Here is a 25,130-nt window from a genome sequence, read left to right on the forward strand (position 1 = left end):
GGAAAGGAAAGAGGAAAGGAAAGAGGAAAGGAAAGAGGAAAGGAAAGGAAAGAGGAAAGGAAAGGAAAGGAAAAAAAGAAAAGAAAATAGGCCCTTGAAATTCAAAACATGATAGTAAAATTGAAAACTCCATAGAAAAATTAGAAAATAAATGTAACAGTATCTGCCGGAGAGAATTTTTAAAAGATGGAAAACAAAACAAAAAAAAGAATATTGGAGAACCAATCCACGAGGCCCAACATCCAGATAACAGCAGTTCCAGAAAGATGGAACCATCAAATAAACACTTGAAGAAATTTCCCACAGTCAAGCATGGTGGTATACACCTGAAATTGTAGCACTTAGGAGGCTGATGGAGGAGGACCGCTGCAAGTCCCAGACCAGTCAGGGGTATATAGTGAATTCAAGGCCATCCTGAACTACTAAGCAAGACCCTGTCTCAAAAAGCTAAAAAAAAAAAAAAAATCCTAGAAACCAAAGTATACGGTTTGCCTAGTGTGGTAGCACATTCCTATAATCTCAGCAATTGAGTTCACTGGCAGCCTGAGCTACATAGTGAGTTCAGGGCCAGGCTGAATGACATAGTGAGACCCCATATTAAAAAAAAACCCAAATATAAAAAATAAAGCATATAGTCTAACAAACTGAAAGAGTTCAGAGAGTATCTAACCTAATGGGTGGAAATAGATCCAAATTGAGTTATTTCACTGTAAAATTTTAGATTGCTGAGAAGAAAAAGTAGATATTACAATCCTCCAAAGAGGAAAAAATGGGTCACAAGCATAATATTGTAAGTCAGAACAAATTGGGAATTAGCAATACCAAATGCTAAAAGAGCATGGAAAAATGACTCTAAATTAAAAACAAAAAAGCTGTCAACACCCAAAATGACTTGGCAAGCCAAAATGATAAATTAAATACATGGACAAAAAGGCATTTTCATACATGTAAGTCTCAAATAATGTACCTACCATGTACTCCTAAGAAGCTAGGAGAAAATTTAAAACATTGTATATACTAGAGTGCAGACAGGATGTATTATGATTTTTGTACCTGTACATGTTGGGAAAATTGAAGAAATTGTTTATTCCTTTTTAGTCCTATACATTTTAAAATTGAAATCACTTTACATTAGTTTCATTCATTCTGATATAATGCATATTTACTGCACAAATTAAAGCACTATAAAAGTATATAAGATATATTTTTTAAAATAAGCTAGCGGAGAAGTACGCCACTAAAACAAAACAGTAAGTCAGGAGAGAAAAAACACAGGATTTAGTGAACATAAAGCCCAATACAGAAGTGAGGCTAAGAAAATCTAGGAAGACAGTAAAAGTAAATATCCAGATAATCGTTGTGTACCAGATGTCCAAGAAAATCACTGCGGATTAAAATAGTGTGACTAGAAAGAGGGTCATGTAAGGTCTATCATCTCATCCCAAAGATCCCCACCATCACTGTCCCATCCTTTTTTTTTAACCTGAGGCCAGAATAACCATGTGAGGCTGGCTCAGACAGGCTGTACACGGCTGGTCATGACCAGTCTTGATCATGTGCTGCCACAGGTCTGGCATGCCTCTCCCACCAGCACTGCAGCGGCCTGGAGCAGGTGTGGACATGCTTTTCATCTCAGAGTAGTTAGCTGCAATGATCTACTGAGAGTGGGGGATGATCATGGGGAGATTAGAAACAGAAAAATCAGGGCAGCCCACACTTCATCCAACCCTATGGTTATCAGACAGCTAACTGCGGGTCCACACAACAGCCTTGCTGAAGCCTTGACTGTGCTGAGCTATGGGCTTATTTCTCTGGACTCATTCATGACCCTGTGTTCTGATTTCCTTAGAAGCAGCTTTTGTATACTCTAAGGAAGCCAAAAACAAGACAGTGACCCAGAGACTCACTTCAGCTTATCCTCCCCATCAGATTCTGCATCTGTTCTCATCAGTAGTCCCTGAGTAACCAGCTAGGGGTATATTGGCAACTTAGGTCTTCAAAATGATACAATATTTTAACTGTATAAACAAATATGAAAAAAATAAAGGAATGAGTTAACAGGAAAGTCAGGATAGATTTTGCCTATTGTGTTCAGGGAGGGGAATGCAGTTGGAAGGGACACATGGGTGGCTTCAAAGACAATGATAATGTTCTATTTCTTTTAAAAAGTAGCACTTTATTATTTTTTATATTGTACACATAAATTTACTATGTTGAGTTACATTTCACAATAACACAATTTAAGTAAAGAGTAAAGGAGAAAATAAGAGGAAAGAAAGCACTGAGAATGAGGAAAGAATCGACCCTCATACCACTAAGGGATGGCAGAAAGAGTAGCTAAGATTTACTTACCATTTCATATGCTACTTCCTCAGGTGTATCTGTTTCTAAATTGAAACTGAATTCAATAGCTTCATTGTCTTTGTGTTTTCCTTTCAATTTTTTAGGATCTTCAACCCAGAGTCTCAAAGCCAGGGATGAATTTGAGCAATCATCTTCCTCTGCTAACTCCACTCTCAGTCCTGTATCCTCAGCAAAAAATGCGTGGTTTAGTAGGTCCCTGATAGACAACCTAATAAGATATAAACCTTGTTATTAGTTTTTCCAATCATAAGCAAGATGCAAATCCTTTAATTAGTAATAATTGTATCAAACAAACAACCTTATTTTAAATCTGTCTTATTATAAAAACTAAATCTTATATCCAACTTACTACTAGGGATACCAAGAAATCCCAATGAGGGCTGGGGATATAGCTCAGCAGCGCCTGCCTGGCAAGCGTGAGGCTGTGAGTTCTATTCCTGGTATCAAAAAAAAAGGGAAGGGAGAGGGAGAAGGGGAGAGGGAGAACGGGAGCAGAAAGGGGAGGGGGACGGGAGGGAAGAAAAGAAAGGAAGAAATCTCAATGAAGTAATTCATCTAGATAATGAAATTTAACATATATAAAAGTATACCTAAAGAGACCTGGAGAAGTACTATCATACATATCAGGTACACTGGTTAAGTTTCTCTAAGCCACTTAAGTTAGTAATACTCAAAAGATTCCCAGCAAAGGAAAGTAAAAACTGTCCCAGATATAAAAACTAAATTAGAAATTCAAACTCTTTTACAAATATTTTAAATATGTCACTGACTTTGCTAACAATAATCCAGTCAATGTACTTCACTCATTAGAAGGATGGCACAGGTGAAGCTAAGGTGGTTCAGCAAAGTACAGTTGTTTTCTTAAAGTATTTAACATTGGTTTTAGGCCATAGTAAACATATAATGAATACAACCCTAGCTTCATATCAGAGATTAATCATCTCTGAAGAAAAAAGTACAAGAGGTCATAAGAATCTTTTATAAGCTAATGCAGTTAATTTATTTTTCTTTTATAAGACATGTAATATGTATCTGTATTACAGACCAGTGGAGCTGAAATTGTTATTTTCCATTATGTCTATGTAGAGAGCCCCTCCTATGCTACTTAAAACAGAAAAAGCACGTGTATAGCATGATGTCCTGTAAGTGGAGGATATTCAGTCCTTGACATTTTTAGTGATCAAAAGGTACATACTTAACTAAGGCAGTTATTAAAAATAAGCTTGTTTGAAGTAATTATTTTAATACTAAAGTAAAATGTGTTTAGCCCTGTGGCTTTCAATGAAAATTTTGTCTAAGCATTTTCAGTCAGGAATACAGAGTGTGATCAAAATATATGGGGAATGTGTAATTTTTAAATTGTATTAAAGTAAAAGACATATTGCCATTAATCCCACTCAAAATACTCCCTCCCACTTCAAACACATTTATCCTGTCACTCTTGCCACTTTTTGAAGCAGTTCTGAATGGCCTCTTTTGTGTCTTCAGAAGGTGTCACAAAAATATGGCAACACTTGCTAAGTGCCATTCAATGGAAAGGCAGGCTCATAACAATCTTACCTTATTCATTGAATCTGGCACTGTGCAACTTCTGGCTCTTCCTCAGTGTCAAAAATGACTATGAAACATTTTGAATCAATTTATGACATCAAGGCAACTAAACGAACTAAAGGCACTTGTGAAAGACTTCCAGAATTACTTAACAAGGGGCAGGAATGATGAGATAAGTGTGTTCAAAGTATACTCTGAGGGGGGGGTTAATGATAATATGTCTTTTACTATAAATTTTTTTAAAAATTTAAACATTCATTATATTATCTGATCACAATATATAAGTATGGCAGTAGTAGCAGAAAATGTAATTTACTGAAAAATTCTTACTGTTAGGTATATGTATATATCCTTTTAGTCATCAAAATATTACTTATTGTAAGGAACAACTGAGTAACTTGCTCAAGCTAAAAGTGAGTCTACATTTGAATCTTAAGTCTGGCATTGAGGACTATGCTTTTTCAATACATTAATAATGTTATTTAGTAACACATCATAATTATCAAGTAATATAGACAACAATCAGAATCTAAATGAAACAGCTACTTCAACACAGTACTTTTAGCCTCAATTTAAAAAGCAAGTCCATAGCTCAGTGGCACAAGCACAAGGTCCTGAGTTTGATTCCTGGTACCAAAAAACAAAAAAAAAAGCATCTGAGAGTGTAGCTCAATGGTAGTGTACACTCTTAGCATATGCCGTGCCCTGGGTTCAATCCCCAGTACCAAAAAGAAAAAAAGCATGTTTAAAGTCTTATGACTTGAGCCAGGTGTAATGGCACATGCCTGTAATCCAAAAATTGGGAAGCTAAGACAGGAGGATTGCTGCAAGTTTGAGATCAGCCTGGGCTACAAAGTGAGTTCAAGTCCAGCTTGAACTACATAATGAAACCCTGTCTCAAAAAGACCAAAAAAAAATCTCATAATTCAATGACAACAACAACAACAAAAAGAACCCACTTAACAATCGGCAGCAGTAAGGGCTAAAGATATAGCTCAGTAGTAGAGGAATTGCCTAGCACATGCAAGGCCATGGATTTGATCCCTACTATAGGGGAAAAAATTACAAAAATGGGCAAAGCACTTAAAGATTTCTCCCTAGATACATAAATGGCCAATAAGCACATAAAAACATACTCTATATAAATAGTTATTAGAGAAACGTAAATCAAAACCACAAGGAGATATACTATTACACCCATTAGGATGGCTATTATCAAAAATCAGAAAATAGCAAGTGTTGAAGCTGGAAGCAATGGAGCACATCTGTAGTCCCAGGTATTTCAGAGGCAGGGGCAGGAAGATACCAAATCCAAGGACAGCCTAGGCAACTTAGTGAGATCCTTATTAAAAAGAAAAAAATTAAAAGGGTTTGGGCCAGGGATATAGCTCAGCAGCAGAGTGCCTGCCCAGCAAGCACAAGGTCCTGAGTTTGATTCCCTATACAAAAAAAGGGGGGCCTGTAACTCAGTGGTAGACTACTTGCCTAGCACATGTGAGGTCCTGGGTTCAATCTCCAATATAGTAAAAAGGAAAAACAAAACAAGTGTTGATGAAAATGTTGAGATAGTACAATCTTCACACATTGCTGGTGGGAATGGAAAATGTTACATATATCTGTGGTAGAACATTCGGTGGTTCTTCAAAAAGTTAAACATCAGAAAATGGAAAGATATTTCATTTTCCTTGATAGGGAGAACCAATACTGTCAAAATAGGCATGCTTCTGAAACTGATATACAGACTTAATGCAATGCCAATCAAAATACCAACAACATTCTTTACAGAACTGAGAAAACAATCCTAAAATTCATAAATAACGAAAATAGATAGCAAAAGCAATCCTGGGTAACAAGGCAAAGCAGGAGGCATCACAATCCTGGAGCTGAAGTTATATTACAAAGCTACAGTGACAAAAACAGCATGGTACTGGCATAAAAACAGACATGAAGATCAATGGAACAGAAAAGATGATACAAAACAATCTCAAACACATTAAACTATTGATCTTTGGCAAAGAGGCCAAAAGCATATACTGGAGGAAAGATAGCCTCTTTAATAGTGTTGGGAAATCTTGCCACCCACTTGCACAAAATTGAATCTATACCTATCTCATTCACCATGTACTGCATCAAAGAAGTAAATATTAAAACAGAAACATTTTAGTCTCCTAGAAGATAAAACAGATAAAACTCTTGAGGTCACAGACATAGGAAAGAACTTTCTGAACAGAACCCTACTTGCTCAGAAAACCAAAATAAAAGATGGAATAAAAAAATGGGCAAGTTAAATGAATAGATACTTCACAGGAGAATTACAAATGGCTAAAAAATACATGGATAAATGCTCAACATCACTACCCGTTAGAGGAATGAAAATTAAAACACTGACTTTCCATCTTACACCATAAAGAATGGCTATCATCAAGAAATCAAATAATAACCAATGTGAGGCTGCAGGGAAGAAGGAACCTTCTACATTGTTGGTTGGAATGTAAACTAGTACAACCACTATGGAAATTAGTAAGAGATTGCTCAAAAAACTAAAACTAGAAATTCTATTTGAGCCAGCAGGTCCCCCTCTAGGTTCCCAAAAGAGTTCCAGGTATTTTCCCAAATGAGTTAAACACATCATATTATGGTGACACATGCTTATAGCAGCACAGTTTATAATAGCTAAATACTGGATGCAGTCTATAGGTCAATCAAGGAATGGATGATTGGATAAAGAAAATGTGGTATTTACATAATATACAGTATTATTCTGCCACAAAGAAGGATAAATTTGAGTCTTCCATAGAAAAATGGATACACCTTGAAACTACAATGTTAAGTTAAATAAACTAGATACACAGGTTTAAACATTACATGGTTTCTGTTGTATGAGAAACCTATATTATAAATAAAAATAAAAGAAAAGATAGATAATAACAAGTAGGGAGATAGATCTTTCTCAAATGGGAAAGGGATCAAGAGATGGATAAGGGAAGAAAAGGGGATAAAAGGAAGCAGGATGTGCTATACATATGTACTAAGTCAACACAAGGAATTGTAAACATTACATACTACAAACTTGTACTAATAAAAAAAAGTTAAACATAGTATTTTTATATGGTCCCATAATTCTATCCTTAGGTATATACCCAAAAGATCTGAGAGCAGAGACTCAAACAGATAGATACTCATAACAAAACTCATGCAGCATTTATCACAATAGCCAAAAGATGAAAGTAACCTAAGTGTACATCAACAATGAATGTATGAACAAAATGTGGTAGATACATACAATGAGATACTATTCAACCTGAAATAGGAAAGAAAACTAGCTGGGTGTGGTGGTGCACACCTATAATCCCATCACTCAGGAGGCTGAGGCAGAAGAGTCACAGTGAGTTCAAGGCAAACCTGGGTTACATAAGCAATTTCAAGGACAGCCTGCACTACATAGCAAGGCCCAGTCTCAAACAAAACAAAACATTAGTAACAGCAATGCCATGAAGAGTGGCCCAGCAGCCTAACATCGTCACTGGTGCATGTGGGAGCAGTCCAAGCAGTGGTGGTACACTGTTTCCCAAGGGGCCCCACAGAGCCAGTAGGTAAAATCAATCTACTAAGGGAAAAGTCACTGTATACAAGTTCATAGTATATTTTGTTTTTTTTTGTTTGTTTGTTTTTTTCCGGTACCGGGAATCAAACTCACGACCTTGCGCTTGCCAGGCAGGCGCTGTGCCACTGAGCTACATCCCCAGCCCCTTGTAGTATATTTTGGACTGTGTGATATAACTGTACAGCTTTCTCCTATGGTTACAGGTACCAAATTAATAGTTACCACAGTTGCTATGCTCTGCTTGATGCTCTAGTTATGGCAAGCTATACTACATTAGCCAGGATATCATACATATTGTAATCATTTCTTCTCCCTTGTATGACAACATGGTGATTGTCTGCGGGAATAACCATCACCATAGTCCAGTACCAAAGAACTGGGTGCAGAGCCAAATAGATAGCAAGCTCTCATCCTGAATAAACTGGAAAAGTAAGTTCTTAGGACAGCCACAAAGACCAAGAACCATCTACACCTAGAAGACATCTTTGAGGCTAAGACATTTCCTAGGGAAGCTTCAATGCTAATGATAAAGCTATCTACCATAAGACATGTACAAGCACCAACATAGAAAATAAAAGAAAACAGAAAATGACAAGATGCAGAACCAAAATGCAACCCTAGACCTTGAGCCCACCCAGGACAAGTTCAGAGCACAATAAAATAAAACAAATTACAGGCCACACAATGGAACTTTCTGAAGTGATAGCAGGAGAAGTGGAAAAAACAACTGGATGTGGCTATTGAAAAAATAATATCTCAAGTAAAAAAAAAAAAAAAAGAAATGATGCTCAAAATGAAAAACATGCCCAAAGAATCTAGAGTAGACACATAAAAAAATAGAGAAGCTTACGAAAACAACGGAAACCATGAATGCCCAACACAGGAAAGAAATGGAAGCCATGAAACAGATCCAAACAGATACCCAGAAGATTAAAAATTCCATTTACAGTATACACAATAGACTGAACAAAAGCAAAGATAGAAAATAACATCTAGAACACATGATTGTGGCTAGCACCCATGAAAAGAAAGATGCCTTAAAAATAGCAAAGGACCATGAAAAATCAATCCAACAGCTGCAAGATGAAGCAAAGAAGAACAACATAAAATTGACCAGAGTCAGTGAGGAAGTGGGACATTGTGCAAACTATAAAGAAGCTATTTGCACATAAGTAATTGCAGAAAACTCCCCCAACAGGCATAAAGAACTTGACATAAAATAAGCAAGGTATATATAACTCCAAATAGCCACAACCAAAATGAACCTACACAAAGCCATATAATAATCAATATTCCAGAAATTTAGCACAAGAAGAGAATAATAAAAGTGGTTAGAGAAAACAAGCAAGTCACGTATAAAGGAAAAACCATTAGAATCACAGCAGACTTCTCAACACCAACCAGAAAGTCAAGGAGAGATTGAGATGAAGTATTTCAAGCCCTAAAAGAAAACAACATCCAACCCAGGTTGATTTAACCTGCACAATTATATTTCAAAATCAATGAAGAAATAATATACTCCCATGACAAAGAACAACTGAAGTAATCCATGACAACCAAGCCAGCTCTCCAAACTGCTCTTAAGGACATTCTAGAAAGAGATAAGAATGACCATATTTCCAAGAACACTAATGGAAAGAAGCTAGCAGATAGGGCAAGCAATTAAATGGAAGGGAATGACAGGGTACCACCAATAAGAAAATAATATGAGAAAGATGAGCTAATACATATTAGTTATAACCATCAATGTAAATGGTCTCAAATCATCAATCAAAAGAAACAGACTGGCAAAATGGATCAATAAGCAAGATCCAGCAATATGCTGCACATAACAAACACACTTAACCCAAAAGAAAAAGACTGGGCTGGGACTATAGATCGGTGGTAGAGTGCTTCCCTAGGATGCAAAAGTCCTGAGTTCAATCTCCAGTACCACCAAAAAAAAAAAAAAATTCGTAGACTGAAAGTCAAAGGATGGAAAACAATACTCAGGTGAGAGGAACTCAGAATAAATCAACAGTGGCTATTCTATTTACAGAAAATATGAACTTCAAGGCAAGACTAATCAAAAGACACAAAGAAGGTCACTACATACTTGTTAAGGGAACACTCCAAAAAGAAGTAATAATAATCATAAATATATGTGCACCAAATACCAGTGCACCCAACTACATAAAACAAACATTAATGTACAAATTCTCTATGATGAATGTGATCATTATGTATATCTAAAATGTACCAATAAAACTTGATTGGACAAATAAATAAATAAAAGGAGTTGTCATAAGAAAAACACAAATGATGATACAAAAATATAAATTCCTACTTAAAAATATCCATATTAGCTTTACCACTACTGTGATACACAAATACATGGTCAAATAAAATACATCTACTTTAAACTCTTAACAATCAAGTTAGGGCTGGGGATTTAGTTCAGTGGCACAAGTGCCTGCCTGGCAAGCACAAGGTCCTGAGTTCAATTCCTGGTAGCAAAAGAAATAATAAAAAAAAAACGATCGTTACCTAGTAGGGTTCAACTGACTGTTAAATTGATGGTTAAAGGTGATAAAAGCTTGTCACGACATACACCCCCCCTACCCGCTGCCACACACACACCCTGTAAATGTCACCATAAGGAAAATTCAGCACATGGTATCACCATCTAAATGGCAAACAACATACACGGATACACTTCATTCTAGACTGTATGATTTGCCTTCTACTCAAGTCATACCCAGCATGACTAAAATGTCAGAAAATGACCCAGTGTGGGACTGGGGGTTTAGCTCAGTGGTTCAGTGCCTGCCTGGCAAGTATGAGCTCCTGAGTTTGATTCCCAGTACACCCTCAACAATAGGAAAAAAAAAAGACCCAGTGTGAGATAAGAGGAAAAATGCATCTATCAATTATGCCATTTAACTTTGTTTGCACCCACCTTTCAGATTTATTTTGACGAATACATCCTTCAATGATTTCTTTTACTTCAGGATCAGTGACTTTATTGAAGCTGGCTGGTTTTATGCCCTAGGAAAAGAAAAATGGTTTCTTGCTACAAATTAAACAATTAAAAGCCCAGATCAACATGACACTCATTAAATACTTTTTTTAATCCCCAAACCACATTGAAGTTTTGTACATACAGTATAACTTTAGTAACACTGTGAAAGATTTTTTTGTCATAGCCCTACAGATAAAAGTGAAAAATTATAATGTAAACCTACAAGGCGAACTTATACATTATGTTTTTATGTAAATAGAATCTAAAAATGTTCTCAAAGTAATTAATGACATGGGGGAATTCTCAGAATATAATATCAAGTAGGGAAAAAGTAGGATCCTAACATATACATACAGTAAAATCTCAACTAGAAAAATAATATCCCAATACAATATATTCCACTCTTCTAAAATGGTTAGAAGCAAAGAACAAGCATACCTATATATCTACATATGCATGTATAAAAAAATATACACATAATGAAAACATTTGAAAAATCCATATTATTTTATCCTTAAATAATACTAACATATCAAAAGAACCTACCTCATGCTAATTACCAGGTTCTAGAAATTTAATAACAAATTAATGCAGTTCAGACAATTCATAATGTTCCTATGATAACTGAGTTACCTGCCTAAATCTGCTTGTTTTACACTGTTTTACCTTTTAGTTTGAGTGTTAGATTTTAAAAAAGAATCAATTATTATTATAATCATTTAATAGAAAATTCCTAATTAAGCTGGAAGCGGAAAGGTATACTACAATACTTGTCATGGATTGAGGCAATCTAAGATCCACTTCTAGGCCTGTCACACTACCTAAGTGTAGACAGAATTGAAAAGTTCAGTATCATATGTTAGATAGAGAAGCTGTAAGAGCAAAGGAAATGTGAATTGTGATATGGCATTTTTGTCATTTTAACATAAAATAATATCATCATTGAAGAATGGAGTTATATAATTGTATTTATAGGAAAAGTTTGCTTTGAAATGTAGAATAAAATCTGATTGGAGAAAAAAAAACCCAGAAAGCTCTCTTTGACCTTTCTACTGACCTTGTACCCATTTTTGACCACTGTGTGCCTTTTTCTGCTGCTAAATGAAAATAACTAGAGAATTATAACTTACAAATTACATACAAAATACCATTCTATTTAGAGCTATTCAAAATATAAACCCAAACTTAAAAAGACATTTTAGCTCTTTTTTCTGCACTCATTTACTCATTCATTCATTCATTTCGGTGGTACTGGTGATTGAACTCATGGTCTTCACACTGAGCTACATCCTCATCTCCTTTACAGTTTTTTATTTTGAGATGGAGGGGTCTCAATAAATTGCTGAATTCCCCAAGCAAGGCTTTAACTCGCAACCCTCCTGCCTCAGCATCCCACAGTACTGGCATGGACAACTAATTTCAAATTTTTTCCTGAGCTTTTATAGCAATTTGAAAATATACAGTACTAAAAAGTAGAATAATAAGCTACGTGCAGTGGCACACTCTGGGAGGCTGAGGCGAGAGGGTCACAATTTCACTCAACCAGGGTAACGTAAGGAGATCCTATCTTGAAATAAAAATTAAAAAGAAAAGGTGGGCTAAGCGTGTGGTCCATTGCAAAGGCCCTAGGTTCAATCCTCAGTGCCGCAAAAAAAGTAGAATAGTATAATTAAGCCTAACATAAACACCACCATCTTCAGTGATAAAGATTAGGGTGTCAATCTTGTTTCAGCTATCTATCTGCAGGTCTTTTGTATTCTGGGGTATTTTAAGGCAAATCTAAGGTATTGTGTCCCTTCATCCATAAATTTTTCAGTTTTACATCTCTAATAAATAAGGACCTTTTTAAACAGAATCATGTAATTATCCCACCTAAAATGATCATGAGTAGTCTCTTAATATCTCATATACAATCCACACTCAAATTTTCAAAACTGCTTAAATGATATCTTTTTATAATTGGTTTGTTCAAAATCAGGATCCTAACAAGGTCCATGTGCTAGGGTGGCTCATAGTAACTCATAAGAGATTAAATTTTCAGGAACTTTAAAAGCCAATCATTAAACACAATCACTTCTTAAAAACTGAATTATGTAAACCTACAACTAAATAAATTATACTAAACGACAAGGCAAGCTGGGCACGGTGTTGCACACCTGTAATCCCAGCACTTGGGAGGCTGAAGCAGGAGGATCATTGTGAGTTTAAGACCAGCCTGGGCTACAAAGTGAGCTCAAGGCTAGCCTGAACTGCATAGCAATACCCTGTCTCAAAAAGACAAAAAAAAAAAGACAAGGCAATAAATACTGAAAACATCACTTCTTATTTTACCATTATTCATGCATTTGAGGTTATTTACAACTATTATACATGTGTGGTGGAAATAGCATATAAAGAGTGCCACTGCACATCCCTTCCCAACTCTGCTGTGTGGTCACACCAGTAACTTGACATCAACCATAGCAGGAGTATTTACACCACAAAAAAAATCACTAAATACTAAGAATCAGTGCTTTATTTTTCAGAGATTCGGCTGTTAAACATTTAGCAGCTCAAAAATACTTCTTAGTCTCATAATGTATAAAAGACCCCCTGCCCTTTTGCAAGAAATTATTTTGTTAGAGAACTAGGTCATCTGTCCGACATAATGTCCCACATTATGGATCCTGTTATACCTCATTGTCTTTCTTTACAAACCACTAGAATCAGACGGCTTTAACGTCAAAATCCACCATTATGAATAACTTTGGGAAGTTGGCCAAATCACAATGTCTGATTGTGACTTATCATTTATAAACTAAAGATTATACCTTTCTTGGAGGGATTAAAGACTCATGTATGTGGTTTACCCCATGCATTAAAAATGGCACTCCTGCTGGGTGTGGTGGTGCACACCTGTAATCTCATCACTAGGGAGGCTGGGGCAGGAGGATCACTACAAGCTTGAGATCAGCTTCAGCTACATAGTGAGCTCAAGACCAACCTGAACTACACAGTGAGATCCTACCTCACAAAAAAGGTACCCCTTCATACCTGTTATAATGTCTATTATAAAAAAAGATAAAAGGTAAGTATTGGTGAGGGTGTAAAGAAAAGGGAATGAACCCTTGATGAGACACAGTGATAGAGCAACTGCCTCAAAAATGGAACACTTATACACTGTTGGTGGAAACATAAATTAATATAATTATTAGGATAAGGTATGGGGAGTCCTCAAAAACAAACAAAAATCCCCCCATTGAAAACAGAACTACTGATACAAAACAACTACTGTATATATATCCAAAGGAACTGAAATCCACATGTTGAAGAGATATCTAATTCCCATGAAGTTTATGGCAGCACCATTCACAACAGTCAGATACAGGAACAACTTAAGTATCCATCAATGGATTAATGGAGAAAAAAATATGGCATTTGGCATACAGTACTATTCAGCCTTTAAAAAGAAGAAATTCTGTAATTTGCAACTACATGGATGAACTTAAGAGGATATTATGCTATGGAAAAGGAGCAGGCACAAGAAGATAGATATCATAGGATCTCACTTCTATGTAAAATCTAAAAAAGAATCAAACTCAGCAGTAGAAAAGAGAATGATGGTTACCAGAGGCAGGGGAGGGATACGTGCAATAGGAAATCATTAGTCAAAGGGTACAAGTTGTAATTAGACGAGAAATAAGTTTAGTATGTATTGTACAACAGAGTGACTATAGTCAATATTAATATAATCTATATTCAACACAACTTAGAAAGCAACTTTCTAACGTCTCAAAACAAAAGATGATTAGTAAATGAGGTGATGGATGTTAACTAGCTTGATTTAATCATTCCACATTGTGTGTGCAGATCAAAATATCACCTTGTATCCCATAAATTTTTACAGTTTTAATTGGTATATTTAAAGTAATATTAATTTTAAAGAGATTTTTAAAACATTACCTATTAATGATAGCCACCTAAAATGCTAACAATTTCTTTCATGGCATATCTTTGACCATTAAACTCTATATGACATAGTCCTTTAAACAAAAATAATGCTCTACTTCTACAGTTTGTACTCATTTATAAATTTATGTCATTTCTCTACTAGCAATGTAAGCTCTACTTCTTATTCATCTTTGCATTCCTTATAATTTCTTCGATTTTTATTTTTATTTTTTAATTGATTTAAAAAATTTTTTTGGTATTTCTGAGATGGGGTCTCTTACTATACAGTCCAAGTTGGCCTTGAACTCACTATGTAGCCCAGGCTGGCACTAAACTTGAGGTGATCCTCATGTTTCAACCTCCTGGGTGCTGGGATTATAGGTGTGCACCACCAGGCCCAGCTAATTTTTATTAGTACATGTTCGCAGTATATAATGATTACATTCATCATAGGAAGTCGGTACATGTACATAACACATCTTAATTCGTTCTACTTCCCTTTGCCCTCCTCCCACCACTCCTCCCCCCATCTCTTGGTCCCCTGCCCATCTAAAAAAGGTCTATCTCCCTCCTTGTAACTTCTAACACACAAAAAAAAAACTCTTAGCAGTGGCTCAAATATAAGGTATAATCAAAATATACAGTTAATGTTTAAAACTTTTAAAAAATATCGTAGGAAAAGAGACATTTGAATTAATCCCCCTCAAAATACTCTTGCTTTGAACATACTTATCCTATCATTAATGTCACTTTTTGAAGCAGTTCTAGACGTCCTCATTCCTGAGCATATTTATGAGTATGATAAAAAATTCAGTGAATACTGTTGCCAAGTACCATTCAATGAAAATGAACATTTGTAAAAACACTATTTACTGTGTGTCTTTATCTGTCTTACTTACCAGATCTAGTACAGTGCAACATCTAGCTCTTCCCAAAAGTCAAAATGACCATGAAACATAAATATTTTAATTGATTCAGGATAGTGAGGCAGCCACAATGCAACTAACTAAAGGCACTCATGAAAGAGGACTTCCAGAATTGCTTCAGAAAGTGGTAAGGATGATGGGATAAGCATATTCAAAGCAATGGGAAATATTGTGAGAGAGATTAATAGCAATGTATCCTTTACTGTAATAACTTTTTAAAGTATTCACTGTAGTTTTCAATTGTGTGTGTATACAGAATTATATTTTGAATGACCTCTCATAATCAGGATTTTAGACCTATTAGAAACCTTCAAAGCCTTTAAGTCAATCCCTAGTATTCAGCTTTGAAAAATAAGGATAGTCAACTAAATATCTAAAAATTCACTAGAAATAAATACAGATGGTATATCTGTATGTTTTCCCCAAAACACTAATACGGAGCATTTTAAATGACCCACCACAGGGCAGGTAATATAGTATAAAGCTTGTCTCATTACAAATGTTAAATCGTTACTGTTATATAAAATTAAACCAAAATTAAGGGGATTTTGTGGGGTTTTTTTCTTCTTTCTTCCCTTTCTTTGCAGCCTTACACATGATAGACAAGGTACCACTTAACAAGTCCCCAAATTAGGTTTTACTAAATCAGTTTTACCAACTTCAACAAGAAATGTGGCCATTTGTGAAGTAAAAACAATAAAATTATACCTACACTGGTTACTTTACGGTATATTTGAGCTGCATTCTGGCACTCAGAATAAGGGTACTCTGAAGTAGCCATTTCTAGCATACACATTCCAAAAGCATAGACATCAACGGATTCATCGTAGTGCTCTTCATACATCTCTGGAGCCATAAACTCAGGAGTTCCTATAAAATAATTTCATTAGAGAGAGACATACATCCACCAAGATTCTTTTCCCACACAATACCTGTGTTAATTTCTAAGTATAAAATTTGTATTATTTATACAAAACACTTAAAGAATTTCCATAACTCTCATATTAATGAAGTACAATTTGTAATGCTCAATATAAGGTTACAAATGTTTTCACTTCTATCAATTTTAGTTCACATTTTTCTGAATTAATTTAGTAAATTCTCCTCCTTAAATCCTTAGAACTTTTCAGTAACCCTAAATATATCCCTCAAAACAAATACACTAACATGTCTCTGAAATAAGTGAATACAAGGTATTTCCAAACATATTCAGTCTAGGCCAGGGGTTCATAGATTTTTCTGTGAAGAAATAAAGTAAATATTTTGTACTCCACAGTCCACAATATCTTTGTCACAGAACTATTCAACTCTATAGTGCAAAAGCAGTCATAGACAATCCATAAATGAGTGGATATGGCTGTGTTCCAGTAAAACTTGATTTACAGAAATAGGCATTGGGCTAAATTTGACCCAAGAGCCATAGTTAACTGATTCCTGTTCTAGAACTATACAACAGATATACCCAAGCAGTAAACTATAAAGTGTTAATCACCAATGACACTCTTAGCAAATGACGTGCGCATTAAGGTGGCCAGTCCTAGATCACCAATCTTCACAGATCCAGTGGGTCCTGTGATGAAAATATTGTCACACTTCAGATCTCGGTGAATAATAGGAGGAGTCCTAGTGTGCAGGAACTGCAATCCCTTTAAAATTTGCCTGCACCAGCTCCTTAAGACCTTTGGTTTCATGACTTTAAATCGTTTTAAGTACCTATACAAAGAAACAGAAGACCATATATAAACAAATATTTCCATCTTATTGTATGAACATTATTAGGGAAAATCACATATGCAAGCTGAAATTTTACATACTATGATTACCAGCCCTAAGTTTTCTATTGTCTATTATGGCAAAAAAAATTTTAAACTTAACACCCCATTCTCAGATAAACGTCCAAATTTTTTGTGACAGGGAGGCTCAACTTCAGTCTAACATATCTCAAGCTCTTAATAAAGTAGTCTGACCTTTCCCAAAAAAGACATGCTATCAAGTATAGCCCTTTGTTTGTTTTTGGTAGTTCTGGGGATGAACTCAGGACCTCATGTATATTAGGCAAGTATATCACTCCACTGAGTTAGATCCCCACCCTATTTTTTAAAAAACTTCCAGTACTGGGGGAATCAAACTCAGGAGCACTCTATTACCAAGCAATATCCACAGCCTTTTTAATTTATTTCTTAATTTTAAGATAGGGTATCACTAAGTTGCCTGGGATGGCCTCAAACTTGCAATCTTCCTGGCACACCAGCCTGAGCAGCTGAGATTACAGATGTGTGAGCCACTGTACCTGGGAAATACAGCATTTTTAATCCATACCAGTGACCTTTTGGAATAAAAGTACAATTTAAAAGGGAAAGTCCTGGGCTGGGGATATAGCTGAGCAGCACAAGTGCCTGCCTAGCAAGCACAGGATTCTAAGTTTGATTCCCAGTACCAAAAAAAAAAAGTCCTGATTTACTTCCTAATAATTACCCATATATAGTCATGACAGGGGCTTACTATATAAAATGTAGCACAAAACTGCTAGGAAACAAAAAGTATATCCCATAGTCAATTATTTACAACTCACTATACTATCAAATGAGGAATTGTGACCAGAAGCAAAAGACTACAATTATATAGTATTGCTTACTAGATCTGCGAATTTGGACAACCTCTACCTATTCATTTCTTTTATGAGATGAAACTACAATGATTTCCAATTCTTTTTTTTTTTTTTTTTTGGTTTTTCTCCGGTACCAGGAACCGAACTCACGACCTTGTGCTTGCCAGGCAGACGCTTTGCCGCCGAGCTAAATCCCCAGCCCCCCCCCCTTTTTTTTTTTGGTTTTTCTCCGGTACCAGGAACCGAACCCACGACCTTGTGCTTGCCAGGCAGGTGCTTTGCCGCTGAGCTAAATCCCCAGCCCTATGATTTCCAATTCTGAAATTCAATGGTATGTCACAGATATTAAAGTTTTAGTACTATAACAAATTTCATTAACATCCTTTTTTGTGGTACTAGGGCAATGGTGGTGAACCTATGGCACATGTGTCACAGCCGGCTGTATCACTGAAAGCTCTAAAAGGTTCACCATCACTGTTTTAGAGGCCTTTTCAATACGCTACATCCCCGTTCCCATCCCCTTTTTATATTTCTGAGAAAGGGTCTTGCTACATTGCCAAGTTTTTCAAGCTAGACTTGAGCTTGTGATCTTACCACCTCAGCCTCCCAGAGTGCTGGGATTACAGAGTGTACCACTTCAGCCAGTTAGCACTCTAAATTTTTAACCTACCCTGAAATAAATTCTATAAATTCTTTAATCAAGTATTAGTTTATAAATAACTTTTATGACTCCTGAAAATTATTTCCAAATAAAACTTCATTGGCACTAACATGATCAACTTACGTCTTCAAGGTTCCTGACGTCATTAGTTCAGTCACTAATACAATGCATTTTTTTCCTTTTAAGATAGACTCCCAAGAATCATAAAATCGAACTATATTGGGATGCTGGAGACCTTTCAACATCTCTGCTTCTTCCTTGAACCTTTGCTGCTCAGCTTTGGTTAACTTTCGGTCCTAAAAATGGGAAGAATAAGTTTCAAATTAAAGTTTTACAAATTTTCATACACATTTCTAACACCAGTCAACTGAGTGCTTTATTGTATATATGCATGCATTTTCATTTGTCATTTCTTTCTTTGGAATCTAGGCAATGACTGGTATCCTTTATTAGATAGTTACTTTGACTCTCCCTACCAGGCAACGCAGCAGGTTAACACTTCATTAAGTATGTTATAAACCTTCCTACACAATACATCAGTACACTTCAGGAGTGGGGGATGTACCTCTTGCCTAGCATTGTCAGGCTGTGGGATCAATCCTCAGATCATAAAAGAAAAAATCAATACCTCAAAAAACATCTCAAAATGAATTGAGAAAAAGTAATAAAACAGGTAACAGGGATCCTTCCCTAAGGAATCTCCAAGTTTCATATATAAGAGATCTATAAAGTCAGGGCAAGGATAATCAAAATGTAAGACACCTGAACATTTATTCTGGTTTACTTTCAGAACTGCCAAAATAAAAGGGCTCTAGCTTTCCAGACAGAAATATCAGGCTAGTAATCAATGAAAGACCTTCAAATACGCACTGGACCCCTAACATACTATATTAAATGCTAGAAGTCAAAGGAGAAATGTCTACAGAACTCTGAGGAAGGACTGTGACCTAAAATTCTGAATTCAGACAAGCTATCAATAAAGTTCAAAGGGGAAAAACACCTATATTTCCAGATAATAGGGACAGAGAAAAGTATACCAATCCCATATACTGCCTGAAAATTACTCAAAGAAGTTCAATAACCATATAGCATTAGAAAACACAGACATTAGGGATATAGCTCAGCAGCATAAGCGCTTGCCTGGCAAGCACAAGGTCCCGAGTTCGATTCCTCGTACAGAAAATACAGTCATCTCTGCTTCCCATCACCATGACATGAGCTGTTTCACCTCTGCAGTGCCCCTCTACCATGCTGATCTGCCTTGGAACAAGCCAACTATGGACTGAAACTTCTACAAAATAAACCTTTCCTCTTTAGGAAAAAAAATATATAAACATTAGAAAAATAAGATGTTAGGCTGGGCATGGTGATGGTAACCTACAGCCCCTACTACTTAGGAGGCTAAGGCAGGAAGATCATTTCAGCCCATGAGTGTGAACCACACTAGGCAACACAACAAAATCATATCTCAAGAGAACTGGGATGAGGGAAAGAAGAAAAGAAAGGAAGAAAGAAGGAAGGGAAATATATATAAACACACACACAAGATAGCTAAGATAATTGTACTACTAATTTCTATTGGTTTATTGAAAGGAATATTTAATGTTTAATTGTTTGATCAATCTTGTATACTTATATCTGGTAATCTGAGCAACTACTTTGAAGATAATAAGTAATACAACAACCATTGTAGGTTTTCTATTATCTTGTTTTGAAATTCTGTATTCTTTTTATAGTTTTTGTGTTGTTTTGTTTTTGTCTTTGTTTTTGTTATTTTGTTTTTGTTCTTTTCTCTTTAAAATGAAATATAAAAGGAAAAAAAAAGAAAAAAGTGACACAGATCAGAAATTGAGAAATTATCAGTAACATTTAAGAGTTAAACCTAAGTAATAACGGCTAAAATACTATAATTGGTATGACTGAATGAGTCTTCTCTGCATTAATTTATAAAGAACACATACAGCACTCTAGATGGTTAGGCAGAAGGACAGAAAAGCTCAGCTGACAAACTTAGCAAGACCCTGTCTCAAAATAAAAAAGTGGGGAGGGGAGCTAGGGATGAAGCTCAGGGCAAAGGCCCTAGTTTCAATACCTACTACTTGGAGATAGATAGATAGACAGACAAACAGATTTCATAAAAAAATATAGTCTATGTGTACTAATGTAGGTGGATCTCTCAAACATACCACTGAGTGACAAAAGCAATGAAAACGTTGGCACTCTGTATATAAAAAAGAACTCTCCTGAACAACACTATAATTTTTATATATATTTAAATGCATTTTAAAAAGACTAGATGAATAAACAATGTGTGACTATAGTTGTTTCTTGAAAACTAGGGAAAGACTGACATGGAAAAGTCTTTTTTATTTTAAAGAGAGTAGTAAAAGGGAAAAAAAGAACAATAGCAGCATACCAACATCACAAATATAAAGAAAACAAAGCAAGAACATTAAAAGTAATACAGGGTTTCAAAACAAAATCATAGGAATTAACAGTGGTTTGTTATATTACAAATTGTTATCTTCAACTACGTTGCTCAGATTACCAGATGTAAGAATGGAAGATTGTTTAAACCATTAAAGAGAATAAAAAAATAATTATTAGATAAAACATTAGAGATAATACAGAGTTTCACTAGAAAGATGGTAGGAATTCACCAATGGTTGTTCCATTCTCTATTGTTGTCTTCAAATCAGTTGCTCAGATTACCAGATACAAGCATGTAAAATTGGTCAGAATATAAAAGAATTTAAGCATTAACTGTTCCTTTCAATATACCATCAGACATCAGCAGTACAGTTATCCCAGCTATACATATATTTTTGGGGGGCGGGGGAGCTGGAAAAGTCTTTTCCTCAGATGACAATCATAGTTCTTCCGCAATAGGCAAGATCTAAGATTTGGTTTCCTAAGACTTTATTGTTTCTGTCGGACTTTTTCATTCATCTGGAACTAAATGTTGTAGCTGAAGTACTTTTTTTCTGGGATTCAGGAATGCCCAACCTGTGGGATGCCTGGCTTGCCTGGGCCGCGCTGAGTAAAGAAGAATTGTCTTGGTCCACATATAAAACATATAATAATTAAATGCAAGTAACAAAACTTCTTTTAAATATACTTTTCTTATAACACAAGCCCGTCCCACACAGTGTTGTATACATTATATAACATTAAGTTTCTATTTGTACTGGGTTCTGTGCCAATCTATTCCTACGTCACAGTTACCACAATGTTTGAAAAAAGGTGATTCCAGTATGTTTAATAATGTGAGGCATATCACGTTCTTATTCCTATTTTCTTCTTACCTATTCACATTCTATACAGACGTTAAGATTACATTTCCAATTAAACTTAGAAAAGAATCACTGGAGGTCAGGTGTAGGTCCTTTTCCTAGCAGTGTCTTTCATAGAGTAAAATATTTTAATTTTGATGAGGTCAAATTTACCATTTTTTCCAGTTATGGACCATGCTTTTGTTGATACATCTAAAAACACATCCCCAAACAAACGTCACAATGATTTTGTTTTTTTCTAGAAATGTAAGGTTTTACTTTTAGAACTATGATCCATTTTGAGTTAATTTTCATATAACGTATGAGATTCAGGTTGAGGTTCTTTTGTAAAAATACACACGCCCAATTATTCCAGGAGCTTTTGTTGAAAAGGCCATACTTTCTATGTTCAATTGCCATTAAACTTTTTTAAGAAAATCATTTGATCGTATTTGGTACGTCTGTTTCTGAATGCTGCTGTATTCCACTGATCCCTGCTGTGTTCCACTGGTTCTTCGCCAATATCACAAATGTTTTAATTTTGATACCTTGGGAGTAAAGCCAAAATTAGTTAACACAAATCCTCCCTACCTTGTTCTCCTTTATCAAAATTATACTGGGTCTTCTGGAGTTTTTTCTGCCATTCCCTAATAATTTTATATAGTTAGTTTATGGTCTGGGAATTAAACACATACTTTACCACTGAGCTACTTTCCTAGTGTGTTTCCTTGTAACAAATGCCTTTATTTGCTTTTGGGATCACATGGTTGGGGGATTCCGAGTTGACCCTTGCTCTGCTGCCCTGAGGCAATCATTGCTCTGAAAAAGTTACTGTCATCCTGTATCAGAGAAGAAATTAGAAACTCGTATTTTCCAGGAATACAAACAGCAGCAGGAGGAGATGAAGTTATCTCTCCCACATTTGTATTGCTGTTTTCTTATCTTACTGATTTTGCTAAAACAGCCAAAATATTGAAAACAATATTGTAATAGTAATCACTGTCTTACACTGGACTTTCTTTGAAAGTTCTATTATCTCATAGCATAGACTTGTGTTTTTGTTTTCAGAAATGGTGAAACGAAATAATTTCTGCAGGGTGTGGTGATGCATGCCATAATCCCAGTACCCAGGATGCTGAGGCACGAAGATCACTGTGAGTTCAAGACTAGCCTGAATTATACTGTGAGACGTAAGGAAGTAATTTCCTTATATCCCTATCTTGCTTTTATTTTTAAATTAGAAATGGTTGCTGAATTTTATCAAACATTTTCTCATCACCTACTTATATGATTATATGGTTTGCTGACAGGTTTCCTGATGCAGGACTGTTCTTAAATTCTGGGGTTTTGTTTTGTGTTTTTTTATATGCTGAAAGCAGGGCCACATATATGCTAGGCAATCTCACTGTGCTAGACCTCAAGCATTATTTTTAAATTCTTAAAACAAAATATAGGACTGGTGATATGGGTCATAATAGGCAAGCACTCTACTTTTGAGCTACACCACCAGGCCCTCTGATTTTTCTTTTTAAGGTTCATGAATCATTTTTCATAGAACCCAAAACAGTGTAACTTCTTTACCCTACTAGTTTTATGTCCATTTTCTTATTTCTTCCTTAAAAATGTTTTTAAGTTCCCCCAACTCCCTTTTGCTGTTATTTTCCTAGTATCTTTTTTTTTTAATTTTAGAAATAAAAGGAGGAAAATACTAACAGATCGACAACGTTTTACAAAATAGCAAAGGATCAGTACAGACATTACAGAGTTACAAACAGAGTGGTAGGGAATTAACAATGCTTATTGTATTACATATTGATATCTTCAATGTAGTTTCTCATGAAAACACATATAGACATACAAAGCTAATCAACCAATGCCTCACTGACAGTTTCTTTCAGCAAGGAAATACAGGACAGTAGAACACCTGTGTTAACTATCCTGCATATACATATATACAAACTTTCTCCTTCTTTCCCTTCTCTTTTCCCATATTCCAGTTATCCTTTACCTATGAGTGCTTTCCTATCAGTTCCCAATGTCTGTCATATCTCCTAGTTTAAATTAACTCTTTCAGGCTTTACACTAGAGAAACAATGCGGTGCTTGCACATGTATGTTTGATTTATTTCACTTATGAGTATGGTCTCTAGTTGTGACCATTTGCCTATAAAAGCCTCGAGTTTATCTTTCTTTACAGCTGAGTAATATTCCATTAAATAAAAGTACCACAATTTTCTTATCCAATTCTCGGTGGATGGACATTTGGGTTGCTTCCACATTTTAGCAATTACAAATTGTGCTGCTACGAACGTAGGTGCACATATATTACTGTGATATGATGTTTTTAGATCTTCTGGGAAAATACCCAGCAGCGGGATAGCTGGATTGAATGGGACCTCTAGACCTAGTTTTCTGAGGACTCTCCAAACTGATTTCCACAGTGGTTTCACCAGTCTGCATTCCCACCAGCAGTGGAGAAGGGTTCCTATTTCTCCACAGCCTCGCCAGCATTTGTTATTGGCTGATTTCTTAATGCTAGCCATTCTTACTGGGTTAAGGTGGAATCTCAGTGTTGTTTTAATTTGCATTTCTCGAATGACTAATGATGTTGAACATTTTCTCATATATTTATAGTTTGGGCTGGACGCATACCACCTTTCCTAGTATCTTAAAACTTCAATTCCTGGCAGTGATGCACACCTGTAATCTCAACTACTCAGCAGGCTGAGACACAAGGAATGAAAGTCTGAGGCCAGCTTGGGTAACTTAGTAATACCTTATCCAAAAAGGGTATAAAGACAGGAGGGCTGAGCATGTAGCCCAGTAGTAGAATATCCCTAGGTTATAAGTTCCTGTTTGAAGTGTTTTATCCCTGTGTTAAAACTTTTATCCCTGGGTTAAAAGTTCTTGTTTGAAGGATATATCCTATATAGTCCTATATCCCCATCAAATGGAGTTTATAGATTATAGTATTCAGTTGCTCTGTATTTTTTTGGTTTTTTTTTTTTTTTTTGGTTTTTCTCCAGTACCAGGAACCGAACTCACGACCTTGCGCTTGCCAGGCAGGCGCTTTTGCCGCTGAGCTAAATCCCCAGCCCCAGTTGCTCTGTATTTACTCACATTTTCTATACTATTTATGTCCTATTCTGAAAAAAAATGCATGTGAACTTTTTCCACTACACCTATATATTTATTCTTTTTTTTTTTTTCCGGT

General features: G+C 35.7%; 1 protein-coding gene across 5 annotated transcripts in view; it reads right to left on the minus strand.

The window, feature by feature from the left end:
• The window catches only part of Wnk3 (WNK lysine deficient protein kinase 3), a 200,532-nt gene that overhangs the window by 123,387 nt on the left and 52,015 nt on the right, over window positions 1-25,130 (minus strand). For all 5 annotated transcript variants that reach the window (XM_013502859.1, XM_013502858.1, XM_013502860.1 and 2 more), the window contains exons 3-7: window positions 18,769-18,941; window positions 16,869-17,089; window positions 16,089-16,246; window positions 10,458-10,546; window positions 2,353-2,572 (exon numbers count right to left, since the gene is read on the minus strand). In XM_013502859.1, coding sequence (XP_013358313.1) covers window positions 2,353-2,572; window positions 10,458-10,546; window positions 16,089-16,246; window positions 16,869-17,089; window positions 18,769-18,941 — 861 coding nt within the window. The remainder of the gene's footprint in view (window positions 1-2,352; window positions 2,573-10,457; window positions 10,547-16,088; window positions 16,247-16,868; window positions 17,090-18,768; window positions 18,942-25,130) is intronic.

The sequence above is a fragment of the Chinchilla lanigera genome, unplaced genomic scaffold (genome assembly GCF_000276665.1).
Source record: "Chinchilla lanigera isolate Chin_1 unplaced genomic scaffold, ChiLan1.0 scaffold00074, whole genome shotgun sequence".
NCBI classification, from domain to species: Eukaryota; Metazoa; Chordata; class Mammalia; order Rodentia; family Chinchillidae; genus Chinchilla; species Chinchilla lanigera.